This window comes from Zalophus californianus, chromosome 13 (assembly GCF_009762305.2).
Source record: "Zalophus californianus isolate mZalCal1 chromosome 13, mZalCal1.pri.v2, whole genome shotgun sequence".
NCBI lineage: Eukaryota > Metazoa > Chordata > Mammalia > Carnivora > Otariidae > Zalophus > Zalophus californianus.
In genome coordinates, this window is record NC_045607.1 from 75,965,040 (window position 1) to 75,992,889 (window position 27,850).

At 41.0% G+C, this 27,850-nt stretch overlaps 1 protein-coding gene across 1 annotated transcript in view; it reads left to right on the forward strand.

Annotated features, from left to right (window-relative positions):
- GNAQ (G protein subunit alpha q) overlaps positions 1-27,850 on the forward strand; it is a 302,349-nt gene that overhangs the window by 84,813 nt on the left and 189,686 nt on the right. The window contains exon 2 of the mRNA XM_027616175.2: positions 19,092-19,276. Within this exon, the coding sequence (XP_027471976.1) occupies positions 19,092-19,276 (185 nt within the window). The remainder of the gene's footprint in view (positions 1-19,091; positions 19,277-27,850) is intronic.

The window sequence follows — 27,850 nt, forward strand, 5'->3', positions numbered from 1 at the left end:
TTTCTGTTTACTACTGATCTCCTCCTTCTTGTGTAAAGCAACTCTACACTCACTTCATATCTGTTTTGAGTGTGAACTTTTCAAAGCTGGCAAGTAGATTTTCCTTAGTGTTCTTAATCTCTTTTGTGAAGGTGCCACGTTAAACATGTCAAAGAAAATCAGCCTTATCTGATGTGTGGCCTCCAATTAATAGCTGAGGAACCATTTGTATTTGGCTTTGCAGTGTGTTTTTGTACTTACATTCAAGTATGGGTGTGCCTGATATTCTGGGAATTTATAATACTTCAAACAAATAAGGAAGTCCCGCTGTGAAGACAGACTCAGAAGGAAGTGGAAAGCTGACAGACCTTTATCCTTCCCCAGCTGCTTTGCTTAATTCTCTGTGCAGTGGGCCGAGACCCTTAGTGTTCTGGGAAGGAACATCCCTTCCGTGCTGCAAGGCTCTCTCTCTTTTCCCATGTCATCTTTTTTATGTGTGTCCTCCCAGGAACCGAGTGCATCCTGGAATATTTAGATGTTGAATTATTCAGGTGTTCTTGTCATTCCGATCCTGAGCAGGTGATTATGGAATCACACCTACTTTGAAGAAGCAGTGTGTCATAGTATGCTCATTGATTATTTGATTGCACTTCTCACGGTTAATCCTGCTGTAGATAAGAGAAGTCGGTGTCAGGATAGCGGACCAGATCTGTCCTTGTATTATAATGAGTGGCAAAGGTCGGCGCAGAAATACCTCAGTAGAAGAGATAGCAGTGTACAAGGGTTAATATGAGGGCCCCATGAAACGCCATTTGCCTCCGAACATCTTTCCCAGTGTCCTGAGCAGAAGGGATCTTAGAGAAAGGGTTGCTGAATGGTTAAGTTTAATGGCGGAAGGAAGAGGAATGCCTTGGGGTCTGAGTTCATGAGGGTAGATGGGGTGAGGTAGCTTGTTGGCACAGAGATGACTGGGTGCTTTGGGAGAATGGTGACAACCTGCATCTTATACAAAACTTCATAAAATAGCCTCTGCTGGTGCTATATTTGGCCTCTGAATGAATTTGAAAAGAAGAGGAATGGAGCCAGACCACCTTGAACACCTGAAGATTTGTAAGCCCTATTAGAATAACTCTAAAATGCTGTTACTTGTTTTGGGTTATGAAAAATAATATATGTTCAAGTGTACTGAGTTCAGAAAATACATAAAAGACTAAGAAAATAAATCATGAGTACTGCCACCAAGCCGATAATATGTTGTTAATATTGTCTATTCTCTCTGCATCAATAGATTTCAAACAGTTGTCATGTATATCTTGCCTGCTTTCTCAGTTAATATATGATGAACACGTTCTGTCACTGTTAGCCATTTCTCTTAAGCATTCCTTTGAGAGTAGTTGCCTAAAGTGATGTGGGACAATCTTAAAATAAGACCTTAGTCACTCTCATGACAAAGGTACTTGATTTTTTTCTTTTCCTAATTTACAATGTGGGGAAAACTGAGCTTTAATTAAGGGTAGCCTTGTATGACTGTAGGTACTGGAAATTTATGCCATGATAGAAACAGAAGGCACTTTTGAGTTTATCTAATCTGTCCAATTGAGTGTATATGGGAATTATAGCCCCTGTTACTCATGTGACTGCTCAGAGTCGGACGTTGTAATGATGGTAAAGGGACTAGCATTCTTGGTGTTCTTTCCTGGCTCTATCATAGCACTCTTGACAAGTATGATATACTTTCCTTTTCTCAAGACATTGAACGTGTTTCAGCGCATACTGTAGTTAACATCTCTGGGTTTCTTTTGTGGTTTCTAGGTTGGCTTTAAAGTGATCTTGAGGCTCAAATTTGGCCCATGAACCAAAATCCCTGAGGGGAGCCCTTTCTTTGGTTCTCTAAGATTAGAATAATCTTCAAATCTATGTTGGCTTGAGAGTTGGAGGTCAGAAATGGATTGTGTAATGCCAAGTATCTGCTGTTTGAGGTCATTAGCTTTATGTGCTAATTGGAATGAATGGAACTTTACAAATAATATTTTGTTCATAGATATTGTTCCTGTCTGTTAAAAAGTTACCACTTTTAAAGCATTCTCAACTATTGTGCTAGACGCTTTTGGTGTCTTTAATCAGCAATTACAGTGTTCCTCCTCTGTCCTTGATAAACTTGAAGAGCCTGAAACCCAGATAGGTAAATTGACTTGCTTGCAGTCACATAACCAGTTGGTTAATCATTGGGTCCAAGTGCAATAGATTCTTGGGATTTGCAAAGACTGATTAAAATTTAATAATCACTCAGAAGTTTACAGAATAGAAAAAAATAACATCACTTGTATTTTCACAACCTAAGCACAGCTATTGGTAACATTTTGGTAAATTGCAGTGTTTGTTTATTCTTGAAAATGTTTGCATGGATTCTTTTTTTGGCAAAATAACTATGGATCAACCTTTTTCTTTGAACCTCTACTATGTTCAAGGTCCTGAGATGATGAGCTATTAGTAATGTATTTAGTAGGGATCGATTCAGTTCTTATTTTTTGTTGACTTTCCCAGGAACCTGATTGGAAATGTTGTATTATTTTTCTGTTCCTTTGATTAGAAAAGGGGCTAATGAAGTGAGGATTCTGGTTTTTATCTAGCATGCCACTTCATTTTATACTCTTGTCTAGCCAACCATTTTGCGAGTGCATCATGATACACATAAAGCAGAGTGATGAATACCTGCAGAATGAAGAAAAACAACCCACCCCAAAGTACATGTTCTGGTAATGGCAGGCATCTAGTAGAATCATTTTTGTATATAATACTTGACCACCCTTTAAGATTTTCTTGTGCATTTCATCTCATTTTTATCCCTACAAGACTGGTTCTTGAGGAGTACAGGTAGGGCTCTATCTCATTTTTTTACTTCTTCTGACTTAGAGACCAGTGTTACCTCAGCTCCGTCTCTGATTCGGTTACATCTGTGATGTCAAGTTCTCTGGAAGGTGGAAGAGAATACTTTTTTCAGTTTCTTCTTATCTTTTTTTTTTTTTTTTACAAAGCGATACCTGTTCAGTTTGTTGAAAGTTCTTCATCGCACCATCCAGAGCTAATTACTTTTAACACTTTATTGTAAATCTTCCCACCTTACCTTTTTCTGCTACGTAGATTTGTGTGTGTGTGTCTGTGTGTCTGTGTGTGAGTAAATTTAAAAGAACTGGCATCGTATTTACACATGGATTTATCGCTCTTTCCCTTTCCACGTTTATTTATCATGAATGTTTTTGTATATAATGTAACAAAATATTTTTCGTGACTGCATGACCTCATCATTTATTTTACCTCTCCCCTATTGTTACAAGTTTAAATTTTAATTTATAAAATGACCTGATCTGTCATCCAGCCTGGAATTAGTCTTCTCATTTTCTTTTGTGATCACCTAATAAGACACTTAAAAAAAAAAAACAAACCAACCAAAAACGGCAAGCGCAGGCTACCTGACCTTGTCGCTAGTGTGAGACATTGAAGGTCCCAGTAAGATACCCTTTAAGTATCAAGGTAAGGTGTCTAGTGCTTGACTCTGTAATATGCACCCTGAGGGATATTAGGACTTGTGTGCTAGCTCTGATGCTCATTTTTATTCCATGTCCTGTATTCTTTCCCTTCATTGACTCTCTTCAGTTTTTTTTTTTAAGATTTTTATTTATTTATTAGAGAGAGAAAGAGAGCACAAGCTGGGGGAGCGGCAGGCAGAAGGAGAAGCAGGCTTCCCGCTGAGCAGGAGGCCCAATATGATCCTGGCATCATGACCCGAGCCGAAGGCAGATGCTTAACCGACTGAGCCAGCCAGGCATCCCTCTTCAGTTTTTTTTAATGCTGGGTTAAAATCCCCTTCCATTCCAGAGCACCTTTTTTTTGGTTGGGGGTGGGGAGGGAAGGGCAGAGGGAGAGAGAGAATCTTAAGTACAACCCTGAGGTCATGACCTAAGCTGAAATCAAGAGTCTGATGCTTAACCGACTGAGCCACCCAGGTGTCCCTCCAGAGTGCTTTTAATGGGACCGCAATGTATCTCCATTCACCTAGGACTACCATGGTTTACTCATATTAGCCTGATGTAATTTTTATTTTTATTATTATTTTTTTAAGATTTTATTTATCTGAGAAAGAGAGAGAGCAGGAGCAAGGGGAAGGAGGGAGAAGCAGACTCCCCACTGAGCAGGGAGCCCGATGCAGGGCTCCATCCCAGGACCCTGGGATCATGACCTGAGCTGAAGGCAGATGCTTAACGACTGAGCCACCCAGGCACCCCTTGACATAATTTTTAATAGTACCCCTTTCATTCTCAAAAGTTACTCATTTGGGATGATAAATTATGTGGTCCCTCTATCTTTAAGTATCAGGACATCATTTAGTACATAAAATTGAGGTAATTCGGCCAATTATTTCTTTGATTTGGTTAAAGAAAGTAATTAGCCTTGCCCCATGGCCTTGTGTTTTTAACATGCAAAAAAGAGCAATGGCCATGTTTCGAAATGCCCAGGAAATTATGGTTATAAAATATTCTCTTTGTGTCATTATATTTTTGATTCTGAGGGCTTACTAATTCTAGTGGGACAGAATAATTATTCACTTTGAAATTAGGTTGAAAGTAAAGTTCCCAAATCACTTTTCCTCCCAGTTGAGTGTGATGGCTAATCATTTGTAGTTCGGGTTTTTAAATTTTACTTCTTTGCTTTCTCTCAGTGGTTTAGGTTATTGGTTTCTGGGGATGAGTTAAGAGAGAAAAGGGGGATGTCATATTTTGGAATTTCTTGTGCTTTCTGCCATCCCAAGGCGGTAAAATTTATAAGACATTGCAGTGAGCAGTAGTTTGGCACATCAGTTTCTTTTCAGAGTTTTTAGTGACTTTGAGTAAAAATAAATGAACTTTCAATATGGTGACTGAAATATTCCTGGGGAGATGTGAAGAAGCATGTTCAGATCTTTATGTTCATGATGCAGGGTCAGTTTTCTAATCAAACTGAAGCCCATGGCCTAGGCCTAGCAATCACATGCATTAATAGAATTTGGAAATTTAATTCTGGCCCAGTGAGGCTTCTGAGGTGGCCTACAATGGTCATCATCATAAAAAGTATGAATCATTTTTAGCATTTCTAGAGCCTTTCTCACCTTTCATTCCTTATGCTGTGTTAGGAAGGCGTAGGGACACACCTCATCCTGGAGCATCAGCGGGAGAGACGAGACCCCCGTAGGACACAATGGGCTCCATTTGCCCCTATCTCTCCCAGAGTTGCCTAGACCGGATCTCACACTTGGACCTCCTGTAGGCTGTCCTTCTTTCTTCATGTAGCCATTTGCTTGCAGAGGGACAGTGGCCTATCTCAGTCCATCTTCCTGGTTCCCGCTGCTCTTTCCGCTGCATCAAACGCCTTCTTCCGTCAACCACTGTCTGGGATGCCTTTGTCTCCTGTCTCGAACATTCGGCTCTGCACACTTGGCATCATTTCTCTTCCAGCCTGGCAGGATGATTTCTGAAACTACACCTCTAGCCTCTGCATGCCCTGGACATGCATTTGTCAACATAATACAGTTAAGTTGCCCGTCAGCTTCACCTTGAAGTCAGTTTTTCTTCCCGGACCCTCATTTGTGCTAGTGGCACCCCCATGTCCCCAGTCTCCCTGTATGACCCAGGGTGTCTTCTGTGATTCCTCCTCTCGCCCGCCACGGACCGGAACCACACCTGCCTGGGCTGGCTTCCCAGGATTGTTCAAGTTCTTCCTTCTTGTCCCTTTTTACCCCAGAAGTTTAGGCTGGTACCGCCTGCCTGGACCTTTGTAGTAATCGGCTTTGGTCCCATTTCTTTGCCGAGCTTTTCATCTGTGAACTCTGAACTGTCTACTCATGCCATGCCCCTGTCTTCTTAACGGCTTCTTGTGATGGAGTTCATGCCTCCTCAGAAATTTTCAACAGCTCCTCATAAGCTTTTGAATCAAATCCAAACTCTGTAGCATGTGTTAAGTGGAAAAGAGAACAAAGCAAGTACAACAAAGCACAAATATAAATATATACTTTAAAGGTGAGGGAATGCTTTTAGCAGCAAGCTTTTCTCAGAAGTCTGATACTTTGGCTAGTTGGATGCTTAGCAACTCATTAAAGTTTCATTACCTAAGACGAAAACGTTCTAGGATCGATTGTGGTGATGCTTGCACACGTCTGTGAATATACTAAAAACCGTTGAATCGTATACTCTAATTGAGGGAATTGTGGGATATGTGAGTTCGTCTCAGTAAAGCTGTCATTTAAAAAGTTCATTACCCATAGTTTATACAATTCCTGTGGCACCTGTTACAGTATAATACAAACAAGTAGTGACCTAATGACCTTAGTGATAATATTTATTAAGAAGAATGCATGATCAGGAGAAGTTTCCTACTTAGATTCCTAAACCTGTGTGCGTGGAGTATCTAGAACATTGTAATAGTCATTCCGTTTAATATGTAGTGTGTTAACAGGCTTTTTAAAAAACGTCATTGAGGAGTATACTTAGGAAATCCGTATGTAGACAACACGGTAAGCAAATCATTACTCTGGTGGCCCCGGTAGGCCAAAGCATGTGGTTTTTAAAGCCCTCTTCAACTCTGTCTGTGTGTTGGTGGGGAGGGGTGTTTGCAAATGTCTGAAAATGTCACTCCACTCAACAAGGCCTGATTCAGTATTTCCTTTCAAAAAAAAAATTATCTTACTATTTTGCCTTCAGTTGATCTAGTTTCTGCCAACTTCTTTATCGGTGCAAGTAAGCAAGCACTGCCTAGGTAATGCAAGTTTCATTAGATGCATTAGTGACTTTTTTCCCTTTTCTGTGATGAAGTATTTCAGGGAAAAGGTTGCATATAAAATGGCTGGTTTCTCTTTGTTTTGATTTTTACTCAAATTATATTGCTGCCTAGCCTCAAATGTTATTATTAATGTATTATTAGATCAATTTGTGAGAAATCACATCTGAATGTATACTGATAGAATTGGACAACATTTGTTGGGTCCTGTGGCCTAAAACCGAGACTCATTCTGAGAGCCAAACATTATCTTGGATTCTGGGTCTCTTCCCCTTTAACTGTGGTTTTTGCTTTTTGGAACAGTTCCATGGATTGTGAACTAAGAGCAGAGGCTCAATTTAAATTACAGGAGGGTAGTTTCCCTTCCTTTTTTTTTTTTATCAGTCACATGTCAGCAAGTCATCATATGTGTAAGCCTTACTAAACACTAATAAAGTGCACCAACGGGCTTTTCCCTAATTTTACTTCCTTCCTGCCCAATGCCTATACGTCCATAGGTGCGATCCTTCTGAGAAAGGAGTGTGCTCTATTCTCTTTTCAGGCGAAGGCATATTTCCAAGTGCCACTTACTTAAGAATAAGGAAACAGGCACTTCTTGTTTACTTGAGACTGAGGTTGACCAGTGCTATTTCTGGGGAAAAAAAAAAAAAAACGAGCAGGGGTAAAAGCGGAAGGGGGAGCCCTGCTCTATCACCATTCTCTTCCATGTCTGTTATCGTCCCTGGCCCGAACACGGGGGAAACATATGGCCATTAGGCAAAATAAATTATAGGACAAAATTTAAATTAATGAAACAAACCAAAGGGCGACCCTTTAATGATGATTTCTGGGGAAATTGTCTTGACATCTCTCGGCAGCGCCAGATGTTACCTCTCTCGCTTTGGACAGCACATGTAAATGTCCAAGGCACATCACTGGATTGCCTTGGCATGGTTCAAATCTAAAAAAGCAGGGGCACTTTATGTCTTTATCTTCAAAGTTCCCTGAGCATCGACTAGAAAGGGGCCACTTCCTCCCTCCAGTGGTTCATATTTCAACTTTTTAAAAAGGCTGAATCTTGAGAATTATTTTTATATGTCTGTTTCTAGGGGAAGTTAGAACTGAAGCGATTTCATAATGCATCTCTTGATGAGATAGTTGTGGTAACCTCCCATATTAGCCATTTGGAAATGATTACTTTTAAGAGTCCTTGTTGGGTGGTGTTCATGCTAATGATGACACCCCCAACAAGTACTGTCGTTTTTGATTAATATCCACATTTCCTCCAAAGCGAGAATTTTTAAAAATGCGAACAGTGCCTAGGTTTGGCTTGCTTGTGTGTGTTTCAACTGTGTTCTTTCTCTTCCTTTTTTTTTTTTTTAAAGGAAACATTCCTCTCAGTTTAGTTTTTGTTTTAATTAAATCTCAGATGCTACAGGAACAGTGGACTCCTCAAAGTCCTTAGCCAGCCCAATAATGGCTCTACATGAGCCGATTCACTAACTCTTATTGTCCATAAAACATTCTCTCTCTGAAGATCCTTTCATACTTTCATGCTTACTAGGCGGACTTGGAACATATACAAGTCCTTCTTAATATTCCTGGTGTCATTATTTGAAATACTGGGGTGATATTAACCCAGAAGCATGCAGCGCTCTGTGGTCTGAATAGCCATGTGTTTGGTGAGGCAGCCAGACCATTGCTGCCCTTAATTGGAGCACTGCTCGCTCCCTCCAGCACCTTAATTCCCCTACCTCAAAAGATAATTATTTTTAGAGGCTCCAAGTGAAGAGCCGCATGAGCAAAAGAAAAAAAAAAATCTTGACATATTAACCTTGAAAGAAGACTACTACAGTTTGTAGTCAACTCATTTGAATTAATATTTGAATACGTCGTGAATAATATGTCATGTTTTCTTCCTGCCCCATGAGAAATCTAATGATTTTTAATGCCCTACAACAGACAGAGAAGAAAAATCATAAAATCTGAAAGCTGGAGGGAACCTTCGAGGTCATCCAGACCGGTTCCCTTGTCTTGGGCTCTCAGGGGCCAAGTGGCCGTGTACTGATTACTGCCCCTGGTGTCGCTGACACAGCTGGCTTCACAGCTGGCTTTGGAGGGCCCCTGACTTCCACTGGTGCTCTTTGCAGGCCACCCACCTGCCTGTAGATTATCTCCTGATGAATATGACGTGAGGTGGGAAACGTCACTTCACATCTGTCCTGGGCCTTTCCCTCCACAACAGATTTAATTTGTTGGTTTTCCTCGACGGAGGTCACATGAGCCATTCTGTCCTGAGGCCTTCGGAGTGATTCCCAAGTGCGCCTTGTCATTTTCCACCCAGCACGTTTTTAAAGTATGTGTGTAACCTAAAAACCTGGACCACCTACCTGCCTGTTTTTTATTATCTGAAATAATTGTTAAAAATCTGTGGGTGACTATTTATTCTCTAGGTTCCTGCCTCCTAAAATATTATTATTATGACTTGGTACTTTTATGGTATCTTCATGTGTTCCAAATAATGTTCTTTGAAGTCCCAGTTTTCTCTAAAGAAGTGTCCACGTAGCAAAGTTGCCACTTTATAAATCAATAGGGGTATGTGTGTGTGTGCGTGTGTGTAACATAAGGAACTTTGTCTCGTAGGAAATGAAATTCTAACCCCGGTTTTCAGTCTGCCCTGACTCCTCCATTAGCATAAAGACCTCAGTCACAGCTGTGTTCTTGCCTTGGCTGGAGGCCCAGAGAATGTAGGACACGGATCGCGTCTTTTCCACGGCTACCCTCCAACATCAGTGCAGTGGACCTTTTTTGTGTAGGTATACACACAGTGATTCCATTGGAATGAACGAGCACTTCAAACTGAATGTGCCTCTCTGTACCCTCTTCCTCTTCAGGCCTCTCTAAGAATCTAGACCTTCTGTCCGTCTAAGTCACCCAAGTCCCGACTCCAGGGCTCGTCTCTCTTTCCTCTCCTCCTCCCTACCCACTTCTCGTCCATCTCCACCCAGACTAGACCCGGAATCATTCCTCTTCTCGGCATCACGTCTCCTGCCATTATCTTTTGCTTGGATTACTGAAACACCCTCTTGGCTTACCTTTACGGTCGGTCCACTCTTCACTTAGCATTAATCAAAGCGTATCACTTCCCTAGTTGGAATTCTCCAGAGCTGTCCAGTGCACCTCAAATAAAATCCAGACTTGTTTCCTGAAATGCAGGACCCCGTGTGATTCGCCTCTGCCTCTGTAGCCTGCAGAGCCAGCCTCTTACTACCTCCTGCCTACCCCTGCCCCGCTGGGGACCTCAGTCACACTGGCCCCTCTGGTCATCCCTGCAGCGTGCCAGTTCCCGCCTTGACCTGTATGTCAGCTGGTTCACTGCTTGGAATGCTGTTTCTTTCTAATATTCTTGTGGCTGGATCCTGGATTTTCAGATATCAGCTTAAATGCACCTTCTTAGAAAGTCTTTCCTCAGCTTCCCAAATTAAAGTAGCTGCTAGGTCATTCGTTTTCCATTATCCTTTAATTCTTTAATGCAGAGCATCCATCTCCATTTGATATTTTATTATTCATCTGTGTACCTGCATGTCATCTGCCACTCACACTTGTATGAAAGCAGGGACTCTGTCCTGTATCCTTGATGCCTAGACTAACAGCTGGCATGAAATGCACACACAATAAAATTATGAACAATCCACGCTCAAAATGTGCATACAGTATTATTCTTTTTTAAAGATCTTATTTATTTATTTGAGAGACAGAGTGAGCGAGAGAGAGAGAGCACACGAGCAGGGGCAGAGGGAGAGGGAGAAGCAGGCTCTCTTGCTGACCGGGGAGCCCAATGTGGGGCTCGATCCCAGGACCCTGGGATCGTGACCTGAGCCGAAGGCAGACGCTTAACCAACGGAGCCACCCAGGTGCCCCTGCACTATGGTTTTAAATACTGAGATACTGGGGATGATTATCTCAGTTATTTTGGGGAATAGAAAATTAGAATCACATCTGAGCCCAGGGTAAGGTGAGTCAGATTGTTGCCTTGGATATAGAATTTAAGGGAGGGAGCATGTCAAGTGCTAATGTGGCACAGGACAGTGCTGTTCCCGATCCTGTCTTTATTTAAAAATACATTTTTCTGTTTTTTTTTTTTTTTGTTTGATTATTTTGCTCATCACGGGCTTTTGGCATTAATTTTGATTTTGAAAAAATACTGCCTTGAAATATTATATCTCTTGATTACTCAGTTTTTGCCTCTCCGCATCTAGCCCTGGATCAGACTGTTCTCTCATTTTCCCACCGGATTTGGCATTATAAATTAAATCCGGTGTTTGTTGAGTACTTACTATGTCCCAGTCACTGTTAGATCAACTCACCGAAAATTCAAAGCAGAGCTGTAAAAAGTAGGTAGTGGTACCTCAGATGAGGAAAAAGTTTGAGAGGCCAGGTAACTTAGCCAGGTCACAGAGCTGTAGGGACAGGCGAGACAGCATATGCAGACTATGCCATATGGGTAAAAATAGCCTCATAAAGTGGAAGAAAGATGAAGACCCTTAGCATCCCGGTATATTTACTCCACTGTTCTGGAGAGGGCTTTAAAGAAATACAGTGAGCAAGAATGTAAGGCTTAGGAAGGAGAGTTGATGGCCTAGCTGGGTGCGGAAGGGGGAGGAAGAGGGAACTCGAAGAATGTGTCAGTGAGATGCTTGAGGAGACTCGCTGTGTTCTGTGTGTTTTATTGACTGCCATTGGGAGAACATTAGGGGACATGAGAAAACTCACCTGTGTGGATCAAGTATTTGATTATACGGAGAAGTGCTCCTGTGACAATGTAACTTTAACATGTAGAATGATTTTAGGGAAAGGGTTTTGAGTTATAAAAAAAAAAAAAATCACGGCACACCACACGTCAGAATAAAGCATAGATGGATTCGTTAAGTGTAAAACATAAAACGAGAAAAGCCAAAATAAATATATATGTGTGGAACTTCTAAAAAAACATAAACTTGTTAAATCACAGAGGAAACCAGATGAATTAAGTACAGATTTTAAGTTGATATATCAGGTTTTTGTCATCGAATGGAAAGAAAAGGACAGGTTGAGGAAATATTTGTAGCCAAAGTTTAATTTTGTTTTAAAAACTAAATTGTTCTAAGAAATCTGCCCCCCCCCCCCCCAAATAGCAGGTCCTCAAAAGAAAATGCAAGTTCATAGAAGGGATACAAATGACAAAGTATGAAACAAGTTCTCATAAGTAAAGATGTAAATTAAGATAAAGATTTAATTTTGTTTCTCCAGTTGTAACTATTAAAAAAGCCTGGTGTTGGTAAATGAAGAGTGGGGTAGAGAAGGGTCTGATGGATGTACCGGCTGGTAAAACTATTGAGCGGCCATAGAACTATGAGGCAACTATCCTTCCCAACTGCATTTCTCTCATATTCTCCTGAGGAAGTAGAGATTGAGGCAAACAAAGATTTTTCTTCAGGGATGTTTATCGCAACATTATTTATAAAAGTGAAAAATTAGAAATACTCGAAATGTGTTATGACAGGGAGGTCGTTAAATTATCACGCATCCTTATGGCCTTTCAGACAATCATTAATAGCTATTTCTGAAGCATAATTACTATCTTGGAATGATTATCACAATATTTTATGTGAAAAATGACAATACAGTATTACCCCAGGTTTATTTTAGAACAAGGACAGAAAGAGTACGTTTGCCTAGAAGAGGAAACTGGAAAGAAATATACCAAAATGTTAACATTTCAACAGTTTTGAAAACAGTTCCAGTTTTCTGAATTTTCTTTAGCAAATATTTACAACTTTTATAAATTTGGAAAAAAATGTTTTCTGAAAAGAAAGTTCATGAGGATGTAAGATCGGGAGCCCCTGACAGACGAGATGTCTGTAGGTTCTAGTTCATTTCCTTCTATTTCGTTCTCAAAATAGAAGCGAGTCTCTTCCCCTCCTCTGCAAACCGAGTGAGCTCAGAGCTTCTCAGACTTTTCCTCTGCACACACTTGAGGTAGAAGAGCATGAACGTGCGCTCCTGGAGGAGAAAAGGAGGGGGGAGGTAATCTCAAAGTAACCTCCTGGCTGGCTTAGTTAGTGGAGCACGTGACTCTTGAACTTGGGGTTCTGAGTTTAAGCCCCACCTTGGATGTAGAGTTTGCTTAAAAAAAAATAAAAAAGAAAGAAAAAGAAACACAAACACACAAAAAAGTAACCCCCTGAACAAATTTTAGTGTGAAAATTCATGTAAACTTCCCGTCGTCTCCAAACTGTACGGTTACTAGTTTATGAAATTAAAAAATATTGAGATATAATTTATATACTGTGACATCCACCATCTAAAAGTATACATTCTAATGGTTTTCACTCTATTCAGAAGCTTGTGCAACCAACCGATGGATGCTAGTTTTTAATACACAGATGTTTACCATGGATGCTCTGTGGTAAAATTGACTCTCCAAGAAATTAGACCTTTTGAGTAACCTTGACAGCACTGCAGGTCCCTTTCCTGGGAGGATTTTAACACTTTGAGAAGCCCAGGATTAGATGAAATTCCAAGTATTTTCAACAAATTGCATTTTCAGTGTATTTTGCCTATCTTTCCTTTAAAACCAACCTACCTGGATGAGTTATTATTAATAGTCCTGCTTGCCACCGATTTACCCATCTGTTCAGTTTCCATTCACAGTGGGGGATAACTGAATTCAGTTCATTTCTGTGCTGTATTTTTTAAACTGCCTAGTACCTTCTGCCAGACCTTGCTGGGGATTAAAGAGTGAAGTCATTCCCAACTCTTGGCCTCAGAGGACAGTCTTTTAAGGAGAGGAAGTTATGGTGACTTTGGTATTAGAGCCGCTTCATTTCAAGTGCAGGGTCCCAATTTAAGTGGAGGAAAATATGCAGAACGCAGAATGCACGTATCTTAAAGTAGATAGCCCGAGATAGATAGACAGCACATGGATTGGGTTTGGGTTCAGTGTATTTAAATCACTTTTATCTCAGTGCTATTAATTTTTTGCAGGTGTGGCTTGATGATCTGCTTGTGGGTAGAAAATTCCTCCCTGAAATTTCTGGTTCTACTTTATCCAAGTTGAAGTGGAAGTAGTCCAAGTTCAGCTTTGGTGGTGCTGAGATTCCATGTCTTCGACTCTTGGCCTAAACCGGCAGCAGGCCTTATTAAGTACAGTCACTTGAATTATAATTGAGCTCCATGAGACTTGGGTCTGTTCTTAGCCTTTCTCTCTCTGGGTGCTGGCCAATCAAGAGGGCAGGACAGGGGCATTTGGCCTGAGCCTTCACATTAATTAAAGGCTTCAGATGTAGATTTTTGATGGTTTGACAATATCTCCAAATACAGTCATGAAAGGCACTGGCAGGACGAAACGAATATATTCATTGTACAACTTTAAATACCACAGTTTTTATAACTCAGTTTTGGCATTTCTTCTTTTTCCTGGGAGCCTAAAAAAATAAGTGGCCGTGGTGTGGGTCTCCCTCTGCCTGTAAGAGGCCCCGAGGAGGCATATTTTCTGCCTTTTTTTTTCAGGGTGAAGGGAATGAAGCATGAGGATCCTTCAAGTTCCTGATAGTGCAGTGTTCACTGATTGTTTTCCAGGGCCAGTGTATGGCAGTCGGGGACACCCCTGCCTTTTCAGAGCAGTGACAGTAGTCACTGACATTTTGAGGGCACCGAGCAAGTCTTGTATGTACGTGGATTGTGCTTTGCAGCTCTTTTGATAAAAAAGTATAATCCAAGAAGCCAACTTAAGCGTGACGGAAGGAACCAATGAATCCGTGATTGCTTTCAACAGTAAATGATAATCCATTGCCATTAAGAAGTTGATGTATTACTGCATTTAAAACTGCCGTTTCAGGAGGGTGGGTGATGTGGAATGAGAAAAACTCTCCTGCCTTTAGAGATGAATTGGACAGAATGGTTTACGGCTCTCATTGTGCAAATGGGCAGGATAATCAGTGTCGTCATATAGATGCTTCATGTGAGTAGGGTACAGAGAGTAGATACGGATTTGTGGCGGAAGCCATGCGTGGAAATCCTCTTGTGTTGAAAAGGTCTTGTAAAAGCCTAAAATGGAGGCATCAGATTGTTGTGTGTGCGACTGTGTATGTGGCTGATACGCCGTATTCTGACTTACAAAGTGAGGCCTTCCACAGTGGGATATGAAATTCATACTTGATTTTGTTCTGACGGGAAGACATGTGAGGTGAAGTGGGGATTGCTCCTCTCTATGCTTTATCCTGATCTGATGGGTAGGGAAGAAAAAAACCTAAGTATCCCTCAAAGCCAGTTACACATGCTGGATGGTATCCCTCCCCCTCTTTTTTTTTAAGATTTTATTTTTAAGTAATCTCTACCCCCAGTGTGGGGCTCAAACTCACAACCCAAGATCAACAGTTGGCATGCTCTACTGACCAAGCCAGCCAGACGCCCCATGTGTGCCCTTACTTTAATAGCATGATTCTTGCAGAATCTCAGTTCTGGGTGTTTTGATAAGCTAGGCTAAGAAAAGGCAGAGTACCTACCCAAAGGTAGAACAACTTTTCTGGGGAAAATTTTTAGCCATATTTATAGAGACCATTAAAAGAGAAAAAACAGTGTTGTGAGGTGCAAACCCTTGTGTGTGTTGATGTGCTTGAAGTTATTGAGTGACTTGTTTGGAGATATATTCAAATTAGCAAAAACGAGAGCCTCCCCCGCTTTCATGTAAGTGCTCACTGCTAGGTCTTATCAGTGGCTTTGGAAACAGTAGATGTGTATTTCTTGAGCTAGGTCAAGAGTTACTTATGCCCTGTGCTGTGAAAAGAGTTTAGCCGGTTGCTGGATTCACAGAGAATCTATTAGCAGAAAAGTCTGCTTTCTCTCATTCAGATATAAGGAATTGTGACATTTCTCAGACTTTTCATGTGGCCTTAGGAAACAACACCATTTTATAGAATTCAAGAACAGCTGTTTTTTTTTCCTTAGTTGTACCAAACATTTTTTTTTCATATTCATCATGAGTAGATTGTTAAAACGTCCATTTCAAATCCTGAGAATGTTGTATAAGTCTATAAAAATGGAGAACAACATGATATTTGGCTTACACATTTGTTAAGAATGGTTCATTTGTCTCCATGATAGAACTCTTTCAATGGAACAAAGAAGCTGAAGTTTTTGCTCTGTTGAGGTTTTCAGTCCATATTTTTGTTGGGGGGCTAAATCCATTGTAAGTATAGAATAATAATACCAGTTGGCTACTTTTAGCTTCTACCTACAGCATCTGAAAGTCACACAGACTTTCTCTTACGTGGTGTGCTGCCTTCATTCTGACTTTGCTGTATTTATATAGTAACATCAAAGGGTGAGCACTAAGTTCATGGGTGAAGTTTATCTGGGAGGGATGGCCAGTCAATTGGAGGATGGCACAGAGATTCAAAATGGGTCCCCACTAATCGAAGCAGTATTCAGAAACTCAGAATTAGATTAAGTGGTTAAAAGTTGGGTCCCAGCAGAAAACCTGTGGCACACGCCAGCCGGGTGGCTGAAGGGAGTTCTAGAAGGGGATGAGGTGCTTAGGGGCCGGCGCTAGCCCGGCAAGGGGAGAGAACGGTCACAGGAACCCAGACAGAGTAGCTGCGTGGGGCGGCGGGCACCCAGCAGGAGGGGACACAGCATATCTCTGGGGCCCTTGCAGGGAGCAGGCTGTGGGGGAAATTCCCCTTCCTCATTTTCCTGCTCTCTGGTCTCCTCCTCAGGTCTTCTACGTGCTAAACCCAAGGCAAAGATGAGGGCAAGGGAGCTGTTGATGTGAAAGCCTTATGGATCAGCCTCCTGGGGCACTGAGCAAGACAAAAGTATGGAGAGAGAGGATCCCTGGGTGTGTCTGGGGCAATAGGAACGTGTCTTACTTTGGAGTTGATTTTTGGATTTTTTTTTTTCTTTCCCCTTTCTTTGCCCACTTTCATTCATTGGTTCCGCATTCTGTCTCTGTTTGGACTCTTCCATTAGCATGATGCCCAGGTGACTAGATCCAAAGAGGTACCAAGCGTTGACTGCTCTTGCCTGGCGAGACTGAAGTGAAACACAAGCCAGTGTAGTTTATTTGTCTGCGACTTTCTTATTTTTACGTTTTAGATTTTATGCTCACCCAAATGAGTAGATAAAAGCTGCTCTGATTGCCAGGAGGAAGACGCCCTATGGCCTGATTCTCTTTCCTTTTCTTCTCGTGCCATTAACCTCACATATTAAGTAAGATTTCTTCTTGTTTTTGTTGTGGAAAAAACTAGCAGGGATTCTGATTTGATGATTATGTCTATGGTTGGGCCCTCGGAGCAAGCCATTGCCCCTGGGAGAGGGATAATAAAGAAGCAATCTGGATTTTTTTTCCTGCATACTTTGAAATGCTTGGGAGAGTAAAGATACCTGTTGGTGTTTTCTATACATTGTGGATCAATAATGAGGATCAGTTTCATTGCTTTATTTCTATCAGAGGTGCTACTTTTTAGATACTTTGGGTCCCCCCTCATATTCATGGTTGAGATTATAAAATAGTTGTTTTACTTATCTATTTTTTATTTAAAAGATTTTATTTATTCGTTTGAGAGAGAGACAGAGCACAAGCAAGGGGAGAGGCAGAGGGAGAGGGAGAAGTGGGCTCCCCGCTGAGCCGGGAGCCCAACACGGGACTGGATCCCAGGACCTGGGATCATGACCCAGGTCGAAAGCAGATGCTTAACCATCTGAGCCACCCAGGTGCCCCTAAAATAGTCGTTTTAAACTCTTGGGATGAAGCTCGTTAAAATGGGTTGATGGCATTCACATTGCGGTGTTAACTTTATAGTTCAAGGACTCCAGATCACTTATTAAAAGTCATATGAAAATGATAAAGGAGTTGCTGACCCAGGACCACGGAGTTAGAAATCATCTTCCTCTGTAACTGGGCAAGGCTTCTGTGTTTACCCGGACATCTGTAGACATTTAAGATTGCTTCTGTGAAAACCGTAATACTCATTTGAATCTTTCGTGATTGTTTATAAAGATGAAAATGAAATCTAACCCCTAGAAAAACAAAATGAAATTAGGACACATGCTGTATTCCTAGTTTTCAGTTTTCCTTTTGTGTTTTTAAGCACCTTGTAGGTCACAAATGGCAATAAAGACATGCTAGCCATCCTGTGTTTTAATATTTTATTCTTCCATGTTTAATATCTAAATAGGTACTTTCAGTGTTTTTCTACACTGTTAGAGTTATTGATAACCATTTTCTACACTGTTAGGATTGTTGATAACAGAGATAGTTATTGTTTTGGAAATCTCAAGGAAGCCTGAAAGTGAGTGAAAATGTTCAGAAGTGAAGTGACGCACAGAAGAAGCCACCTCCATTTGGAAAAATGAAGTTTTTACATTCATAGTTTTAGATTTGTTGTGGAAGCAATAGGTTGTCATTCAGTGATAGAATCCCAACTTTCTATCTTTTCTTCCTCCCGTGGCCATTGGTAGCTTTGTTAGGGATTGACTGCAGGCTTACGGTAACAGAAAAAGGGGTGTTGAAAAGGGGGAAAATAAGAGCATGGTAGAGAAAAATCCAGTAACAGTAAATTTCTATATCATGCTATTAGTCAAGAATGGGCAGAAGGAAGGCGAGTCACTGTGGCTTCTCTGAATTAGGCGATTCCTTGAAATAACTCAGCCACATACAGTGGATCCTTGCTGTGCAGAAAGTTCCTGATTCTTATCTGGATGCTGTGCTCTCCATATCTATGTACCATTTTAAAGTGAAAGAAAACGATTTCGAGGCATTTTTCTCTTACTGCTCTTTGAACAGCATTTGTGTAAGTACATTGTCATTTCCAGATTCAGATCCTGCCTAGCAGCCCAGCCTCCTGGAAGGCTTTCAGATATTCTCCGGGGAGGAGAGCTTTATCAAGTGTTTATTCTCTTCAAAAGATGCTGATTTCATTGTGTTTCTCCTAAGTTACGTGGTTACAAATCACTATCAAAATTCCATGCTGAGTGGCTTCCAAAGAGGTGACAGGTTGTGTTTGTGTGTGTGTGTGTGTGTGTGTGTGTGCGCACGTGTGTGTGCGTGCACGCGTGCGTTTAAGCTCCATCCGCCTCTGAAATGGACTCTCATCCTCTAGTTTTGCTGAGTGTTCTCTACAGGTGGCATTTCCCCCTCTCGTGATGCCGCCGTCCTGTGATGCTCCTCCAGCAGGCCGCGCGGGGATGCTGCATCCAAGCCGCCATGCCTAGTTCAGCTGTCTGGGAGATTGTGAGACGGTGTCATGGTCTGATGACCTCTTTTGCTGTTGTCCATCTTGCAGGGACGGGAGAGAGTGGCAAGAGTACGTTTATCAAGCAGATGAGAATCATCCACGGGTCGGGCTACTCTGACGAAGACAAAAGGGGCTTCACCAAGCTGGTGTATCAGAACATCTTCACGGCCATGCAGGCTATGATCAGAGCCATGGACACGCTCAAGATCCCCTACAAGTACGAGCATAATAAGGTAGGCGTGGCTCCTCCTGGGAACCGCAGGCAAAGCTGTCCACGGTGTGGATGCTGTCTGCACGTGGCTGGGTTGGACAGTGGGTTTTTGAAGCATGCATTTTTCGTCTCCTCCCAGGTGGGACGTTTTAATGGTTCAGTATGTTCTTTGTAGTTTTTTTTTTTTTCCCTTAAATCTTTAAAGTCACATCTCTGCATGATTAGAGTTGTGTTCTTAGTGATATCGGTGGAAGACACGTTTGGATGTTCGACAATAAATATACGGAGGTTTAAAATTCCGGGGGTGCCCCATTATGTTAAGAAGACTGGTTGTAAGCTCAGGCCAAGTTGACCGAGGTGAGGGCATTCAGAGAAGAGACAATGGCCTTGCTTCAACCTCCCACTCTTGGTGCTTCCTTGAAGAAGAAGAAGAAGAAGAAGAAGAAAAAAAGAACAAAACAGCTTAAGAGCATTCTGTCCGGTTTAATTTTGGATTTCGTGACTTCCTTTCAGTAGTACCACAGGCTTAATTTTATTTCAAAATAGGTCCATCTGTCACTTCCAATAACCTTTCAAACATGTTTCCCTGCAGTTGTGTTACAGTCATGCAAACTTCTCAAATCACTTGAGAAGGGGTGACGAGAAAAAAAAAAATCTAAATCTTCTCAGGGCTTGTAGGTGTTGATCTTCTCCTAAGCTGGTAAAACCTCACCTTTTGTTGATGGATCACTGCACCTACACTGGTTTGAGAGCCTTCCTTCAAGTCTTCCACTCGGTGCTCTTGATAATCTGTTCTTAAAAATGTTTCCGTATACCAGGTCAATATGTGGCAGCAAGAGGCTGGCATGCCCACTGTGACTCATAAACTGAGAGTTAACTCAAAGTGAATCATAGGTAAAATAAAGCAATGCTGTGTATCTTCACTTCTCTTACCATCTAGAAGCTTCTAAGTGTACAGATCATCTTAAAATCAGGCATTTTTTTTTTCTTGGATGTTTCGTTGAAGTCAACTGACTTATTTCTTATCGAATTGATACTCTGGCACTTAGTTTTCCGATGGTGACAAGGGAGTGTCTCCACAAAGAGCAGAGAGACCCTCCACAACGACTCTTTCCCGTTTCTACTCTTGAGAGTGAAAATGATCTGGGCAGGTTGATGAGCCTGGGAATGTGGTACCTGAACCAGATGAGGCTGCCTGGATAGCTAAACAGTCTAAATTTAGAAGGATCAGCGTTGTCCCGCCCTCCCTCTCCAAGAAATCTCAGGGTAATGAGTTTCTGAAATAGTGGCTTGCTTGTTTCATTGCAATTGTGAGAAGGAACTGTTTTTTAATGCCAGCAACTTTCCCCATCTACAGTTATTTGATAATATCACGATGTCATGGATTCTGGCTGAGTTAACCACATGTGTGATAGGATAAACAGTTGACCCTTGAACAACGTGGGGATTAGGGGTGCCGACCCCCTGTGCAGGCAAGATCCACGTATAACTTTTGACTCCTCCAAGACTTAACTAATGGCCTACTGTTGACCAGAAGCCTTATAAATAACATAAAGTTGATTAACACACATTTTGTGTGTTACACGTATTATACACTGTATTGTTACAAGAAAGCAAGCTAGAGAAAAGAAAATGTTATTAAGGAAATCGTAAGGAAGAGACAGTACATTTACAGTACTATACTGTATTTATCCAAAAAATCCACTTATCGGTGCACTTGCAGGGTTCAAACTGTGTTTTTCAAGGGTCAGCTGTGTGTGTGTGTGTGTGTGTATGTAATTGGCAATATGTGTGTGTTATTTATATATATATATATAACATATTGCCATTTTACACCTTATAATGTTATATATATAACATATTGCCATTTTACACCTTATAATATGTTATATATATTATATATTATAATATATTGCCATTTTACACCTTATAATATTATGCCATTTTACACCTTATAATGTTATATATATGTATATATATAACATATTGCCCTTTTATACCTTATAATATAATGCAGTGTCCCTTCATGTGATGCACAAAAATCATCTTTCTTGGATGTTCCAGAAGAATAGTTCAGGATCTTGCTTTGAGTTTAGCTTTTCACGTGGGGCCCATTGATGGTACCAGCACACAGATGTGGAAGATAGAGTGGAACTTAGGCCTTATTTATATAACACATGGAAGAATATTTAACAACGTGTGTTACTTGAGCTCTTTGTATCACTTCTAATTAAATAAACTTTACTGTGATGAATACTGTTCAGTTAAAAATCAACATCATAAAAAGTTATAATAATATGATTTTTCTCAGATATCGTAATTACCCTGTGGAATCTTCCCACATCTCTTGGCTACTTATTACACTGCCTAATATAGGGAGTGTGTGCTAACCTCTGAATTTCTCAGTATGTTTAATCCCCTTTAATTTGTAATGTAAATTACTTTCCCATTTGTTCCATTTTCTCTGCAACGGACACATATTCTGAAGCATCACTCCTTGCTTCATCCATTAACTTCCCAAGCTCTGCCCACTCCTTGCCTTCGTTAACGCTTATTAAGGACATAATGTCTTCTTTCTAGTCCATCCAACTGCCATTTCCTCCCAGAGTTCTTCTCTGCGCAACTCCCCCCCCCCCCCCCCCCCACCGCAATTGCACTAAGTAATCTCACCCTCCTTTAGCAGAAACCATAGCGGAGTGTTTATAATTGCCTAGCTTATATTCATTATGATGACTTGGGGGGTTGGTCTTATTTTCCCAACTAGACTTAAAGCTCCTTGAAAGTAGATGATGTCAGTTGCACGTCAGCGTTTTTCAGGGACACTGACATTGTATCTTATACATAGTAGAAGCTCAAAAAATACTGTTTTATGAATGGGCAAGTGATTTATCACCTTAGACAACTGAAAGTCTCCTCTTCTGCCCCCAGGTTGTTGAAATGCTTATTCAAATCAACAGATCACCATTGAAATGGTTTTCTGTGTGTAAGGGAATCAATGCAGTGAGCTGTCAGAGACGCAGGGAAATTTCATGAGGGCTGGGCAGAAATTGACAATCCAGAAAAAGTCAAGGGCATGGCTGAGGGTGGGGCACTTTGGGATGGAGGAATGGCAGGAGTAGATGTTAAGAAAAAGGGGTGTGACTGTGTTGGCCAGTTTAACTTGAGCAGAATTCTTATAGAGGAGAATTAGAAAATAAAATCAAAAAATGGTTTAGAATGTGTTTCTGAAAGGTTTTGAATCCAGACTAAGAAATTTGAATTTTATTTTCTTGTGTTTATGAGACCCATTCAATAATAATATTTTTTGTTTCAGTTAGAATTTTCTACAGAAGTTGCTGGTTATAATATGCTTTCTATTTTATAAATAGTTTAAGGAATTTGGTGTGCATTTTATTAGCAATTACTTGAAAGAAATGCACTGTGATTTATATGATTTTGTGACGCTAAAGATGTAAAAAAAATGTAGTTTTTCTAAAAGCTTCTTTGCATCTTTGGCCACATTGGTCATAATATATGGTAGTAGCGTAAATAAAAACAAACACATTATAATATTTTTCTCCTAACTTTGTACTTGCTTCTGAGTGCATGTATTTTATAGAGCGAAATGTAGCTTAAAAATGGTATGACCTGTTCTTAACTGGGAAATTGTTCATAGTTTCGTTTGCTGTGAAATTCGTTCTAGCGATGGGAATACTGGAATACCAGAATTTTGGAATTTCTTTGGGTCCTGCGTAAGTGTTACTACATTGAATTGAGAGTCCCACTGGTTAGCTGGGGGGCTGGTGCCATGGTCAGGGGGAGTCCAGGCCACTGTCTCTGCTCTAGATGGTGGTGTGGCATCCCATGCCTTTTTGTAGACCTTACACAGTTTTCCAGGGATCGGCTAGCTGAGGAGTAGCTTGTGATAAATTACAAGCTTTTACCAAAATAAAGATCACTTCTTCCCTGGCTGAGTATCCGCTATCCCATTCTCGAATTGTCTTTGCCAAGCGAGTAATGTTTATAGGTGTGCTGCTTGGACTCCGCCCAAGTGAGAGAATATATCTGGAGACTTCTTCCGAGTATACTGTGAGCTAGGGTTTGTTTTTTCCTAAATATTACTTTGCCATTTCCTTAAACACAACTGTTGATAGCTGATGTTAAAAGGGATTAAATGTTTGTCGCTTAGTCAAATCAAAAGATACATTTAATGCTCCACTAGGTACAGGTCATTCGACTGTGACATTCCTCTGTCATTTTTTACTCTCCAGAAGGGAGAATTTTCGTCAGCATTATTTTATGGTTTCCCTTCTTACGCAGACCTATTCTTCTGATTTTTCGTTGTTTGGGTGCTGAAATCAGGTCTTTACGAAAAGGAAGAGATAAAAAATTTCTGTGCCCACATGGCTAAGAACGGTCTTGAATTACAGCGGGGGCGGGGTTGGGGGGGTACAGGACGCGGGACTAGACGACGAGGTATTGACCCCCGATGTCATGTGTTTGTTCTCTGTGCATGGCAGTTGGCGTTCTTCTTGCACCGCCTATTGATCCTTCCCATTCAGGTGCCTTATTTTCTCAGATTGCACAGTACATTATAGTGAGCAGGCTTCTTGTTTTGTAATTCATTGTCTCCACAATCTGCTGCACATGTTGGTGGTTTTGCTCATTGAGTAGATTACCCCAGATTAGCACATCTGGTATCCCTTTACCGTTGGCTTATAGTTTCTATGAACTGTGAAATCAGGCTATTCTTAGGGCAGTTTCAAAGGATTGACAGGCTTTTACTGCCTTGTCCAGTCCCAGGAAGAGAAAAGAATCTGATGGGATGCTTCTCCATGCAGTGAACTCAGGATGGTTACTGAGTAGAACTCAGCCACTTGCTATGTTGAGTAGACAGTGTTACCTTTTCTTCTAGTTTCTGCTTTTAGACTTCAAGCCTGGATGACTGGGACTCACTTAACACCAAAGGCTGCAGTTACCTTTGACTAAGTAGCCAGGAGTTTCCAGGTGTGCCCCCTGTTACCCATTCTCTTGGCGGGTGAGTGGCTCTGAGAGCACGTTGTTACAGTACCTCTGTCCTCCCTGAGCCCTCCACGAAAGGACTCTTCACCAGGAGAACACCTCTTTAAACACTTTCAAAGCTTTCTGAATTTTCTGTACTTCCTGAGAAATCTAAGATCCCAGAAGTCGTGTTTTGGAAGAAAAAAACATAGCCAGGATTCTGGAGAACTTGCCAGTTTATTCCTGCCTTTGATCAGTTGCACAAGAAATTACTGTACTACTTTCTTCAATGTGAAGGAATTTTCTTAGTTTACAAAATGCTAAGAGTCTGATTTCCTTGTAGTATTTCTCACCTACAGAATAGGCACATAATAAAAGCAGAACTTACTAAGCATGTATTTTACTCTGTTCTTCCCAAGAGTTGTATCAGTCAGTGTTCTGTGTTTGCAACCAACAGAAACCAACCCTGGCTAACCCTAAGCAGAACAAGGGCTTAACGAGAATATGAGGGGACCCCGAGAAGTGTGGAGAAGTGGAAGGACTAGTTCCTGGAAACCAGAGCAGGTCTGGCGAGCTCACCTGTGAGATGGCTGAACTCTGACCGTTTTCATTCTTCTGTCACTCCATTCAAGATTCGGATTCTTGGGAAAACGTGCCTGAGAAGTGCTAGCTCTTTGGAAAAGGCTGGGCAATTGGATTGACAGTTCCTGAGGGAAATCAGGGTGCAGTTGCTAGAAGGGAGTGATGGTGCCACAAATCACAACTACCCGCTGTTAAATCACACTGTCAACTTAGAAAATAAAACGACATCTGGATTCTCTATGGAAGAAAGCCCTCCAGCTTTGCTCCACATTTGCTAAGCCTGTCCTAAAGCACAATTTCTCATTCTGGGCTTGTTCAGAATGGGGGTGTAGAGAGGTTGAGGGGTTAGTGACTTAGTAAGTAACACTTATATATGAAGGAAGTAGCTGAATTTGAGCCCAAGCCCCGAATAGCTGAGTAACCTTGGGATTGTCATATTTCTTTCGCTAAGCCTAAATTTCCTTACTCTCTAAGCCTGAATGTCCCCATCTGTAAAATGGGATGGGTAATAATAGGATTATTTTAAGGGCTAAATAGATAATGTATATGAAAATGTCTTGTAGATGATAAATAAAAAAGAGGTTGCAAGTTATAAGACGAGTTATCATGGAGACGATGAACACTGCTAATCTATATTTGTTAAGAATAAAACAAACAGAAAATCATTTAAACAGCATGACCAGATACAGGAGGTATCTGAGGGAAACTTTCCTCAGAGTGACAGTCATTGAAATGGGACACCAAGGGAGGTAGAGAAATCTCCTTATCTGGATGTGTCCAAAAATAGAATGTATTTTTGACGTGTGAAATTCTTGAAGGCAATTTTGCTGAAATAAGACAAGGGATGGACTGGACACCCTCTTAAACCCTTCCTAGCACGGTTTTCCCTCGTGCTGGTTCTCTGATTCCAGAACTCTAAGAAAGCTATTATTACTTTGTTATAATTTAAATCCTCTCCTTTTCTGGAACTTTGTCCGTTCCAGAGCACTTATGAAAATTAAAACTGAAGACAAGAAACAAGAGATTTTTTTTTTAAGATTTTATTTATTTATTTGTCAGAGAGAGCATGAGCAGGGGGAGCAGCAGGGAGAGGGAGAAGCAGACTCCCTGCTGAGCAAGGAGCCCAACACAGCCCAATCCCAGGACCCCGGCGGGGGTGCGGTCATGACCTGAGCCAAAGGCAGACCGGTAACCAACCGACTGAGCCACCCAGGTGTCCTGAAGCAAGAGATTCTAAGTGACAGTGATCTCTAGCCCAGTGGAGATCTTTCTTTGCATCTAAATCCCGTGAGTGATTACAATATTTATGTCCATGTAGGTTTTTTTTCCTTTTAAATGGTGTTCAGAGGTCAAAAATTTAAAAAAAATCAAAGATAAAACAAAGGTCAACATCAGATGCAGGTCTTGGGGAGATTGTCAGTGATAGTATTTCAGTTGGATTCTTGGCTGCTGGCCACCGAAGACAGTCTGCACCTTCTCCTAGGAAAACTATCTACTAGTGCTTCTACAAATCTGAGAGTTTTCTTTTTAATAATAAGGGGATCTTGAGACTTTTCATGACCAACTTGATCTGAAGTTGGTTTACAACTGCCTCCCTTCTCTCTAGGACTCTTGTTGGGCGTTGAATCACTACTGATTCTCCTATAGCTTTATCAGCTTTCAGAATTTCTTCACATACTTTCTTTTCTCTTTTAATATCTGGCAAATACTTTGTAGCCACGTTTTTATCTCCTCCACTCAGGCTTTGTTTCATTGCAGTTCTTTATTCATTTTATACCCCTGATGGCCATGTAAAAATAGAATAATGTAAAATTTGTTAAAAATCCCTTTTTCTGGGCTAAAATAATCCTAAGGCAGGCCATAGCATTTACCCAGGATGAGTATCTTTTTTTGTGTGATTTGGTTTTTTTTTTTTTTTAAGGTTTATTTTATTTTATTTTATTTGAGAGAGAGAGAGTGCGTGCTCGTGTGTGAGTTGGGAGAAGGGTAGAGGGAGAGGGAGAGAATCTCAAGCAGACTCTGCACCGAGGTGGAGCGCATCACAACAACCCTGAGATCATGAGCTGAGCGGAAACCAAGAGTCAGACACTTAACCAACTGAGCCACCCAAGCGTGAGGGTGAGCATCTTGAGTTCAGTTTTATCAGAGGGGCACTCTGACGCAAAAAAGGACTTCAGCAGTAGAGTGAGGCTGACCGCTTATTTATTTATTTTTTTGGTTACATACAGAAGAGTGTACACATCATAGTATTAAGCCACATGTGTTTTTCCATTGTGAACACACTTGCATCCACATCTGCTGATCTGGATCAGTGTGACTCAGAAGCCTCCTCATGCTGCCTTCCAGTCAGTGTCTCCAACTCCCAAAGGACCACCACCTCCTGACTTCTAATACCATAGATTAGTTGTGTTAGTGTTTGAACTTTGTATGAATGGAAGCATATAGTGTGTACTCCTTTCTGTCTGGTTTATTCTGCTCAACATTACGTTTGTGGCATTCACCCATGTTTTTACTTGTCATTGTAATTCGTTTATTCTCATTTCTGTATGTGTAATAGCAGTTCCCCATGGAACTTTATCAGAATAGTTTATGTCTGTGCTGTACAATCTGGTAGACATCCGCCACATGTGTCCATTGAGCTTATGAAGTGTTTCTAGTCTGAATTTTTATTTTTATTTAATCTTATTAATTTACATTAAAATGTACATGTGACTAGTGGCTCTGTATTGGACAGCACTGTTGTATGATCCATTTTATGAATATGACACAGTTTGTATATACTATTGTTAATATAAGTTTGGGTGTTTCTGGCTATTACAAATAATGCCAATATAAGCATCCCATACCTCTTTTTTGATGAACGTAAGCATGCATTTCTTCAGATTATGTACCTGGGATTTGGAATTGCCGAATCAGAAGGGATATATCTGTTCAGTTTCAGTATGTAGATACTACCAAAGATTTTTCCAGGACAACTGTACCAATTTGCACTCCTACCAGCTATCTGTGAGGTTTCTAGTTGCTCCGTATCCTT